Below are 12,710 nucleotides of genomic sequence, written 5' to 3'. Positions count from 1 at the left end.
TTCATTTACAAAGAAAAGAGTCTGAATCATAATAATCATAATTTTGTGTTTTGTTTTGATTTGTTGATCTGCAAAATCCCGCCATGATCTTGACTTCCGGTTTACTCATTTCAATCATTTATTTATCGAAATACGAACTTATGAAAGCGCACTTGTTTCGTTTTATTTACTAAAATATGTAACTTTAAATAACCCAATATATGGACAACAAACATGGAGAACGACGAACCTCATGAACAACTCTTTGTTGCAATGCAACCATCGTTAGTTTCTTAATGCTAAAGAGTATTTAACTTTATTAGTAAACGTCAGGAAAATTTGACAATTTCCCAAAAAAATTGCACAATGAGTCAGATGAATGGAATACATTATGTTACATGTTACGAAAGTCTGACTGAAAACCAAAAATATTATTAAACTAGAAGTAAAGATTATGGACAACAATAAGGAACTTTCACTCTTTTTAGCTGTATCATTACTTATTTATATCTCCCTCTAGGGATTTCAAGCAATTCCCCATAATCTACAAAAAAATTATAACAAAGTCCTGTTTTCATGCTGGACAAACCAAAAACATGAAAATTAAAATACACCTTATCGCTATTCCTGGCTGACCCTGCCGCTTGAACTTTTGACGCATACAACAATCACTTTTTCATTGTGGCGTCAGCTATTTTGTTTTATGACGTCATAATTTTACGGGAACCTGTGTGATATTCAGTAATGGCGGACAAATAGCGATAAGGTGTATTAAAATTGAGTTCGGCATCATTGAAGAAAGATTCAAATTTGATAAGTAGTAGTAGACAGTTTAGACGAATAATTACTCTTAAGTGGTTGAGACAATTTATACAAACATTTAAAGGGGTTGTATATATATACATGATATATGTCTACATTACTGAATTGCAAGGAGAGGGGGTAGGAGGGGTCCTTATCCCAAAATCACGAGCTTAAAAAAAAACAGATCCCGAAATCCCGGGCTTAAAAACATGAAATCCCGAGGTCCTGTAATTGGAAAAGGGTCAATCCTGAAATCCCGAGCTTAAAAACACCTGATCCCGGAGTCCTGATAAAGGTCCTATCCCCCCCTCTGCAATGTATGCTATCATTTAAATATCTTATAAGTTAATTAATATAATTGCATTTATCTCCTTATTTGGGTTTTCATGCTATTTTATAGAATACATATTGATCATGGTGATGCCACTATTTCCATTGAAAAAAGCATTCATAGTATGAACTCATATGACTTACAACAGATGTATTATCAGACCATGTCTTTCACAGATACAATGCTCAGGATGGTAATTTTGTTCATTTATTATTACGTTCTTTTACTTAAATGAACAAACTTGCCAGCCAAGGAAAAAAAATGACTTGAGGATATTAAACAACAACTTACATGTTGATACTTTTAAGACATTCATATATCATGACATAACCAAATAAAAGTATATGTGTGGTTCTAGTCCATGTAGTCCAAATAATTATGACATTTTGAACATGTGTGAAAGGCTATTTTACTTTTTTTCTTCGATGCCTTACAGGAAGGCGTCAAAGCAACAATTTAAAACAGCCTTACCAAGACGCCATTATTATTTGGACGAGTGTGGTTCCAGTTACTCTTTAGTACCCTAGTTTAAACCCCCTGATCCTAAACTTTTTCATTTCTAAAAAAGAAATTTTCAAACCATAAAATTTTGAGGAATGTATAATTTAATTCACAGACTTCTGTCATTTGTATTTACATCAGAAGTATCCAATGTGCCTAAAATGCAAATAAATCTTAGCAGAATGCCAAAAAATAACTATAAACGTAACATACATGTATCTGTTTATTTTACAAATTTAAACAAACTCATTAACTGTGACCACCCATCGATTGGTAATTCACCATGTAGATTTAGTGGGAAACCAACAGCAGTCCAATTTACAAATCACATGGAAAATGGTGAATTTCCAGTAGTGACATCTATTAACATGATTAATACCGGAATCATTATCTGTAAACACATGATTTTTTTCTAAGATGGTAGTTTACAGTTGGTTGTTGATTAATATTGAAAATAGTTTCAGAACAAAAAAAATCAACTACTGCTTCACACTGTTAAATTGTAGGAGTACTGTCTTCATGTACATGTATTTATTTACCTTGACATGAATTGTCAAATGTTCTCTGGAAAATCGCTGACAATAATGATTTTTTTAGACAATGTTAGATGGTCCAATTGATGACCTTTATACATGATGACCTTATCTTTCAGTGGTTATTTAAAGCATAATAATTATTGTGATCAAGCCTAGTATTCAAGAATTTGTGTTTTGTAACAAAAAGAATCACAGCACTCAAACAGGAAATTATGATTATAAACTTATTGTCAATATTAAATTGAGAATGGAAATAGGGTATGTGTCAAAGAGTCAACCATCCGACCAAAGAGAGGAAAACAGCTGAAGACTACCAACACAGTGAGAAAATCTCGCACCCAGAGGTGGACTTCAGTTGGCTCCTAAATAAAGAGGATTTGTTTCTGTTTGCCATACCTTGAAAATTTGGTTTATCTTGTCACATTTTTCTTTGAATCAAATATCATATTACTCTTTGAATTTAAAACTCTGTTTAATTATGTGACTTTTTTATTTACTTTTAGTGGGTTCATGCCATTAATTGCTGACCCAGAGTTGGAAGACAAAGAAGATGATGACGAGGATGAGGATGATACTGCTTCAGACGAGGATACAAACATATCAAGTGGTCATGTGACATTTGAGGAAGATATGGAGTATCAGATTGATGACGATCCTGACAATAACAGGGAAAGAAGGTCAGACAACGATAGTCCAGCACCGGACAGTTTGTCAATTGATTTCAGTACACGATGGACAGCAATCCCTGGAGAAGAAGCTGTTGGATTTACTACACAGGAGAGGGAACCAGATGAGGAGGAGGAGGAGGAGGCTGACAATTCTCCCAAAGACACAGCAGAATCACATGTTAATGATCATGCATATGCAGATCCTGGAGATGTTGTGGAAATACAAGCGCCACCTGAACAAATAAGGTATTGCAAAGACTAAAATTAGATAAATCTTATTCACACTGAACAGATTAGATATTTCATAGACTAGCTACTATATTTTAGGAACATTTTAGCACCAAAAAGCTAATTTGTTTAACCTGTGTTTTGTTAGAAACCAAGGAGGTAGGCTCGTTGCCCCAAATTAAAGTATTACTTATAAGGTTGCTGTAGATGGGAAGTTAATGAATTCAGACACAAACATGTACACACACGCTGCTAATTATATAATTATTGGATAAGGTACAGGTCAACTTATCAATTATTTTCAAATTGTTGTTAAACAAAATAATGAATGAATATTAAGGAAAGGATATTAAATGATTTTATATAATCTAAATTAATGCTATAAACAACGATTCTACATAATCATAATTATAGCTCGACAGAATTGAATTTATGGATATCTGCATTTTGTTAATAATAGTACATTTGTACCAGGTACTTGGTGAAAATTTGAAAAATTAATATTTTAGTGCCACTGTTACAAAGTTCATTGTACGTTGTATGTTATGAAAGGTTATTCAAATATACATGTACATTGTACATTGAAGACAGAGTATTTTACATGTATTGCTATATTCAACATTTGTAGAAGAACAAGACACATTTTGTAGTGTAGATAATTTAACCAATAGATTAGAAATGTAACCTATGTGTATCATTTGAATTTTGTAGATCTGATCACACTTATGACATATCTCCAATGTTACATGACAAGAATTTACCCGATGGCTGGACTAGAAGTGTGGTTCAACGATTGGCTGGTAAATCAGCAGGAAAATATGATGTATACCTGTACAGGTAATTTTAGTTTAAACTTTCTTTTCTCAGGAAAATGTTGTAAGCCTCTCATATATTTTGCTAAACTTTGAATAATTTCTAACTGAATATCATTCTTCGCTAAAGCAAGAGGTCATGATCAAATTTCACAACTTTGAAAATAATAAAAATTAAAAATACTGAACTGGAAGTACATGTTGTTTGTTCAGTAAAGATTGACAAATTAGTGACAAAAAAGTGTATGTTTATAAAACATCCAGCTTCTATATATTTTCTTTGCTTTTGATTGTCTGAAATTTTCTTTCTTACCATTTACATACCTTATATTAGTCATATTCTTTATTAAGAGTAAATGACTCAATATAGGAGTTAGTAGTTATTGAATTATTGTGAATATTGTACAAGTTTGCTGATTTAAGATTCAATTATAATGTATTAGGTTGCCTCAATTATAACTATCATGATTATTTATGTTAGAGGAGATGAATATATATCATAAATATATGTATGTGAGTTTTGTTCAGGTGTACCTACCTTTAACACCTTTTAATTAAATAAATTTTCTTTCAATTGTCTTTTTGATTGTAAAAATGTCAGTAACATTTGTACCAGTAAAGGAAACATGCTTCTTTGCATGCCAAATTATCTCCCTTTTTAACCTGTTACATTTTCCTCTTGGTTAAAAGTCTTGTTAAAGTTGTCATCGGATCCTAAGGAAAGAAATGTTACCAGCTCTAGCTCTATAATCAGGATAATTGGTTCTCAATATTTTATTTTACAGTCCAAATGGAAAAAAGTTCCGTTCAAAAACAGAGTTGGCTGTTTACTTCAGAGATAATAGTATAAACGATTTAAATGCTGAAGATTTTGATTTCACAGTGCGTGGCAAACACCATAGTGCAAATCAAGGTGGTGTGAACCGAAAACGGAAATCAACAGCTGTAGACAATGAAAAACCTGTAAAAACTCCTAAAATCCAAAAAACAAAAGCAACTCCAAAATCACAAGAAAAGAAAAAGAAGGTTAAAGAAAAGGATAAGAAACAAACTCCTAAGAAAAAGGCAGAATGTGATGAGGACAAAAAAGCCTCTACTTCCCCTCAAAAGAAACCAATAAATGCAGGTAAATCTTTATCACAAAAACTTGTCATAAAAATGGCTTTTTCTGGATCTAAAGAGCGGGCATCAAATAAATCTAAGAATTCAAAAGCTACGAAAAAAGGATCAAAGCTAAAGTCTCCAAGGCAGCCAATAAAGAAAAAATCAAGTTCAACAAAAAAAATTGATAATGAAAGTGAACAAGAAGAAAATGAAACATCCGATAGTGAAGACAGACTAAATGACAATGAGGATGAAAAACATGTATCAAATGTGGAGGAAGGATCTCATCGTTCTAATGTATTCGATTTATTTAATGGATTGTCATCTGATTCGGGTATTGTTGACAATAGTGATACTAGTGATGACAAAACTTCAAAAAGGAAAAATTCTGGTTCAAGTGCTATAAAGATTACAGAGACAAAGACAAAAATACAACGGAGTAGATCAAAAGAACCAGATGTTAATGTGGAACCTGAACCAGTCATTCATTCAGCATCCGGGAGGGTGCGAAGGAGGACAACTTCTAGAGACAATATCTTTGGTGACGATTTTATAACACCGCCTGCACCAAGAAGTAGGCGGAAAAGTAGGTCAAAAGAAGATAATGACTCCTCAAGTTCAATTGTTTCAAACAAAATGACAGTGATTAAAGAAAAAAATGAAACTGTAAATTCAGAAACTGTTAATTCAGAAACAACTATTTCAGAAACTGTTAAGTCAGAGACTTCTACATGTAATTCAGAAACTGTCAATTCAGAACTTTCAGCAAATCTTTCACCGTCTAAAAGAAGGATAAGTTCCGACAAAATAAGTGCTAACGAGTATTCACCTAGGAATAATAAACATTCAATTCAACATGCAGAAAAAGAAAAAGAGAAATTATTGAAAATTTCTCCTTTTAAAAAATCACTGTTGTCCAGCAAATTGAGCAATGTTACTAGTCCTAAAGATAATGGTATTGCCAGTTCATCATCATCATCATTTTCATTACATAAATCACCAATAAAAAACCCACAACCCGCAGCATCTGATTCAACAACTAAACCAGAAGAGGAAACAAATGTTGAAGAAGATAATAGCACAGGTAAAAAATCTTGAAAATAAGTTTTCATTTTCTTGTTTAGTTGTTATGAAAAAAAGAAAGGATATCTTCTGAAATTGTAGTTTTACATGAAGCTAAAAAATTATAATATTTGTGATAATAAGCATATGTACATGTACATGATGTAGTCTAAGAAATGAGACAACCATTGGTTACAAACTTACTGATCAAACATAAAGGATGAAAATTAAACAAAGTTTACATTATTGACTTTATATCATGTATATCAAAAAGATATTCACATACACTGACACACATGAGATAATGTATTATTGACACTGAAAGGAAGCTATTCTAACCACTCTGATTTAAAAATCATACATGATTGATAATTTATCCAAAAAAAACATGCTTTGTTTCACCAGACACTAGTTATAGGCATTGATCATGTTGATTGTTTGGGTTTAGCTAGTTAAACTTTAAGGAAAACATGCTTATGACCTATAGTTGTTAATGTTTGTGTCATTTTGGTCTTTTGTGGATAGTTGTCTCATTGGCAATCATACCACATCTTCTTTTTTATATTAAATAGTTTCATTTGAAATCTTACTCATTTACGTTATGATGATAAACCAAATCCAGTCAAGATCCATATTTGAAGACACGTTTCAAAGAACATACATGTCATGCATGTAGCAAACTTTCTATTTTCTAATTTAAAGATTTTCAGATAAGTCTTTCTCTCTCGATAGTCCCAAACATATAATACAACATTTACCAAGTTATAAACCACAAAGATTTGAAACTGCAAATCTTCATCGAATTTTCAATGTGGTGAAAATGCTTGCTTAGCAATTGAGACTTATCTATGCTTTCAATCATTTTATGAGATCAATATTTTATTATTTTGACTTTTGTTTTAACTTAAAGAAAAGAATGAACTTTCTTCATTATAGAACAGGAAGCAGAATTTAAGCCAACTGAAAACGAGGAAGTTATGAGCAAATACTTTTCTAGTGGCAGGTTCATGCCACGACCAGAATTACATCGAGATGTAAAGTGGACACCACCAAAATCTCCATTTAACTTAGTACAAGAGAGCCTTTATCATGATCCATGGAAACTCCTAATAGGGACCATATTTCTTAATAGAACAACAGGTATTTTATTTATTTGTATGTCGGTATATGTGAACCACAAATTTAAATGTTCAAACTTCATTAAAAATTTCTATTTGGTTGTATGCAGACTTTGACAAAACATGAAACAAATATCCACAAAAATGCAAGATTTCCTCAATCTACAAAAAATTGGTATCCAGTAAAATATATGATTCAACTGGATATAATTGTGACCAAAAAATAATGTCATCTTAGATTTGCTTTCTAAACTCAACAGGAATAAGCAACTCTTGAGCGTTATCAAATTTTAAAGTCACAATCAAATCAGTTGATTTTTAAGATTTATTGCCTTTATGCCACAAACTTAAAGATTCAAACAATACAATAAACCATATTGAGAAAAAGCACAATGAAAATGAGATGTAATAGTATACATTGTTAAAATGCCACTGTTAATATCACTGGCCTATCATAAGTCAGAATTATTTATGTATTTAGATTACATAACTTTGCTTCCAGTAGATAATGTATCTGTTGTCATTCAGAATATATACAGTGTATAGTCAAAATAAAACCTTACATGAGATTTCAACACAAAATTATTTTTATAGACGCATTATTCTTTAAAAACTAAAAAAAACAATTGAAATGACATTATTGTTAATTTGGATTTAATTGAATGTTTTAGGCACGGCAGCTATTCCTTTATTATGGAAGTTCTTCAACAAATGGTCAAACCCTGATGAAGCAAGGAGAGCTGACCCAGCAGCAGTATCTAAGCTTCTGACACCACTTGGTCTGCATACCAAAAGGGCTCAAATTATAATCAGGTTTTCAGGTACTTAGACATAGTCATACTATATTTTAATTTCTGAAAAGAGAAATGAAATTTAATTTTATCCACTTTTCATGAAAAACTAAAAAGAAGTGAAACATTTTGGTAAATTAAGCTTCTCCTGAATTCATTTATTGTTTGTAAGAAAAAAAATGTTTATATAGATTCTTGCTTATCGTAGTAATGTTACAAATCCTACATCTAGCATCTAACATCTGGCCTGTGCGTCCCTTCGTCTGGCTTCAGGTTAAAGTTGGTTGAGGTAGTTTTTGATGAAGTTGAAGTCCAATCAACTTGAAACTTAGTATTCATGTTCCCGATGGTGTGATCTTTCTAATTGCAATACCAAATTAGAGATTTTCCCCTATTTTCACGGTCCACTGAACATTGAAAATGATAATGCGGATGGAGCATTTGTGTACTGGGGACACATTCTTGTAACACTTAAATTTTTAAAAGTTCACCTTTACTGACAAATCAATAAACCTAAGTATCATAGGTATAATATCCTCAGTAGTTTTTAAGGTGCTTATTTATTATAGCACATATTAGAAAATATTGTCTTAAACTTTTGTTTTAATTGCTTTTTTCTTTAGAATATAACAACTTTTGACTGAATAAAACAAACTAAAAGTAGAGCTTGATGGCTGAAATTGGTAACCTTGGTTGATAAAGATTGTCAAACAGGAGTTTACAATGTACTGAATAATTATTATGCCTTTAACATATCTTTTTTCTGTGGACTCACTTATTTTTTCCTGCGTACAATTTTTTGTGGAAAACTTACATAATCATGAATATTTAATTTCAAGGGTTTGCTGAAGTTTGGATAAGTTTGCCTATAGGAAATTTGTCATTTAATTTCACTGTTCACCTATACCCACGAAATCAATGAAAATTGGTATCCAAAAAATAGTAATGAATCCACAGTTATACTTTAGAACTGAAGATTTTCAGTCAGTGCATTCTCATATATGATTTTTTTGTCCTGAACATGCATTAAATATTTGTCATTGGACATTAATTAGCAACCAATGAATTAAATATATTTGTAGAAAAACATTAATGTAAAAACTGGAAACACATTTAACACATTTTTATATATATTTGTAGATGAATTTTTATGTAAAGAATGGAAGTATCCAGAAGAGTTACATGGTATTGGGAAGTATGGAAATGATTCTTATAGAATATTTTGTGTGAGAGAATGGAAGCAGGTAAGACACTTTCGACTGGTATTTATTTATTAAATGTTGTATGTAATTGCTTAAGAAGGTCATCAATTCAGATATATCCAGATCATCATCAATAAAACAGGGAAAATGGATTAACATTGCAATATTAATGTAAATCATATTGTAATATTTTTTAATAATATACTTCTTCAATGATATAAATGATACCAATTTTTCTTGCAACAGATGGGCATTTCAACAATCAATGTCTCTTTGGTGTGGCTTTAGCCAAAATATTTGAAAATACAACACATATACAAACTACATTTAATAATCACCAGAAATTGTTGATTCACAATTATATACATATGTTAATGCCAATTTAAATATTGATTCAGTGGTTCATCTTTGTTTTGTTTAAGGATGTTGTTTGATTGATTTTAATGCACTATTTTCACATTTCAGTTTCTTTAATTTCATGGCTTATTCAACAAAGTGGTGTGAAAAGTGTTATCCCAAATCCCCAAGCTCCTGTTTTTCAGTTGTTTTCATTTTTTTTTTGCTTTTCTTGAAACCAATTGGATTCTTGTCTGATTATTGTGCTTATCTGATTTCTTTCATCATACATTTGTATTAACATCAAAATTAAGTTGTTTAGAGTTTAAAAAAAATCATGTTAGAATGATTTTAAAATGTTTAGCAATCATATCAAAAATATGATGAAAATTAAGGTTAAGTAAAATTATTTCTTTTATTACAAAAAAAATGTTTTTTTAGATCTTGGGACACACTGTAATGGATATGCTTAAAATTATAAAAGTCTGTAAATAGTGCATGCAACCAAAACAGAAACCACACCACTCTTCTTCCCTCCTCCATCCCACCCCTTAAGAAAACAAAAGCTTAGTTTGTTCTACTTGATGTGTAATTGAAGTATTTTATAGTCATTAAAGTATTTCATAGTCATTAAAGTATTTCATAGTCATTAAAGTATTTCATAGTCATTAAAGTATTTCATAGTCATTAAAGTATTTCATAGTCATTCAATTATTTCATAGTTATTATTAAAATATTTCATAGTCATTGAAATATTTCATAGTCATTTAAGTTTACCATAGTCATTTTTAAAACTTTCTATTTTTTGTTATTTTTCAGGTACAACCAAGAGACCATAAACTGAATGACTATCATAACTGGTTGTGGAAAAATTACAAAACTTTGAGCTTAGATTAATTAATTTTATTACTATATTTTTATGATAATGAAATAGAATTTTACTACTGTCATGACTGTACATTTTGTACTTTGAAGAAATTTTTAGTCATATTTTTTTTTTTTTTTTTTTTTTTTTTACTTTATTTAAAATCCTTGATTTTGTGACTATTTTTTTAATTTTTGTTAATTAATTTATTTTAACAATTGAATTTTATTCCCTTGCCGAAAGGCATAGTGGTGCATTTTATTTTTTGTCATATTTATGCAAACGTTTGTCCAAAAAACCAACTACCATCAGTGATTCTTTTTGGTTATGACCTCTTTTTTTTCAGAAAAAAACCCTAAATGGCTTGTACTTCATCATTTGATCACCTCTGTTGTACTGTTTTCTTTGTATCATATTACGTGAAAGCATTTTCTACAGTCCATTAGACATTTGCCATATCTTTAGTAGAAAATTCATAAACTATTTATTACTTTTCAAACAAAAATCATCACACCTTCATTTATGTATTAAATTCTTTGAAAAAAATTATCAACTATTCATTTGTACAAAGTCCATATAAGAATTTTTTTGTCAATTTAGTCAGAATTGGTATGGATTTTATAGTGATATTGATTTTGTTAATATTATATCTCCACAGTAACTTTGTAAATAGTTTTATACTGTAAATACACATACATGATGATACAGGTTTTACTGTAGTGACACATTTTAATGTCTTTCTAGATTTTGAACACAATGCCTTTTGGATTACAATTTGATGGACCTGAGAAAATTTTGTTGTTTGATTAATTTGGTTTAATTAAGATAAAGAAATGGCAAAGTATTATTATTTAACCTGTCAAATACAGGAGGGATGAAAATCAAGTGTTAAGCTAAAAGAATTCAAGTAAATGCTTTGGTTTAATAACATTTTATTATGGAGCTTTGTGAAAATTTGGATCATTATCACACACATGCACACAAATATGATAATGACTAGATGTGTTCTTCTGTGATAAGGGAATGGAATTGTCAACACTCTGTCACATTTTGTTAAGCCTGTTTTTTTTCCAAACAGTTAAACATGCATGCTTAAGGTTCATCATAACAAATGGACAAATATGGCTGTATTTTTACCTCAAAAACTACTCTGTGTACAGACTTACCTGTGCTGTTTGAAAAGTTTTAATGCCTAGCATCCACTAGATATATAAAATTTAAATGCATTTGTGTTTAAGAAAGATAAAATCTTTCTTGGTTTTTGCAGGGCATTTTTTTTTCCTTTCTTCAGAAGGTGCAAAAATAAACAAATACCTGAATTACTTTGATACTGTCCACTCACTGACTCAGATAAACTCTTTAACTCACCTATAGTAGTGAAGATACCTGGTGTCCATGTCAATTAAAGACAACGAAAACAATACAAACCGGTTTTTTACCTGAGGGAGCATCTCCTAGTTGTTCCACAACTAAGTCAATTTTCACACCTTTTGCATGAAGGAAAAAAAAATGCCCATCAAAATCCAAAAGAGATTTTATCTTTCTGAAACACAAAATGGATTTAACTTTTTTATATCTAGTGGATGCTAGGCATTAAAACTTTTCCAACTTTACAGGTAAGTCTGTACTCGAGAGTAATTTTTGGCATGTAAATACAGCCATATTTGTCCGTTTGTTATGATGAACCTTAAGAGTAAAGAATAAAGTAATTTTAATTTTGACATCAGAGTTCCATTTGTTTTGTATCCTGAAGAGTTTTGGTTTATTAAGATAAGCACATCTCTATGTGAACAACAAATGGATTGATACATGTAGTTTTGGTTTATAGAATTGTTTCTATATGTAATATGTTGCTGGTGAGTAAACCTGTAAGGATTTGTAACTTTTGTTGAATATATTAAATAACTGGCTTCCTAGTGTTTGGAATATTTATGGAAAAGAAACAATATAGTGATTCAGTTCATGCCATAAAATCACTACCACACAATAAAAAAAGCAAAGGTACAACCCATTATAACTTTTATCTATAAGTTACAGAAAGGCCTATTATAATCGCTTTGTCGTTGACAAACTGAGTTACGTCCCTTTGATCAACCTAACACCCTCAACATGCATTTGAGAATCCAAAAATTGTTGTTGTTAGTTTAAAATATGTTCCTTGTAACCCGTGGTATAGAATGATAAAAAGTGATTTTGAATGTGTACATCTAAATATTTTTTGTTGAATTTAAAAGAAAAGAAAAACATACAATAGATATATATTTTCTCCTATTTGCTAAATATTTTACACACAGGTTTAATATAATTTTGTTACTTCACATTCATCTAGAACTTTGATGTATATTGTGTTCGTGAGTAGTTGAAAATATGTAT

The 12,710-nt window shown here is 30.5% G+C and overlaps 1 protein-coding gene across 1 annotated transcript; it reads left to right on the top strand.

Annotated features, from left to right (window-relative positions):
- The first annotated feature begins 67 nt into the window (after nt 1-67).
- On the top strand, nt 68-10,446 carry LOC134716918 (uncharacterized protein DDB_G0283697-like). The gene is made up of 8 exons (XM_063579939.1): nt 68-263; nt 2,655-3,065; nt 3,759-3,884; nt 4,645-6,047; nt 6,962-7,165; nt 7,815-7,964; nt 9,075-9,178; nt 10,292-10,446. Exons 1-8 carry the CDS (start codon nt 214-216, stop codon nt 10,367-10,369), a joined length of 2,526 nt encoding a protein of 841 aa, XP_063436009.1. The 5' UTR covers nt 68-213; the 3' UTR covers nt 10,370-10,446.
- The last annotated feature ends 2,264 nt before the right edge of the window (nt 10,447-12,710 follow it).

This window comes from Mytilus trossulus, chromosome 1 (genome assembly GCF_036588685.1).
Source record: "Mytilus trossulus isolate FHL-02 chromosome 1, PNRI_Mtr1.1.1.hap1, whole genome shotgun sequence".
Classification (NCBI taxonomy): Eukaryota; Metazoa; Mollusca; class Bivalvia; order Mytilida; family Mytilidae; genus Mytilus; species Mytilus trossulus.
This window is presented reverse-complemented; position numbering and strand designations above follow the sequence as displayed.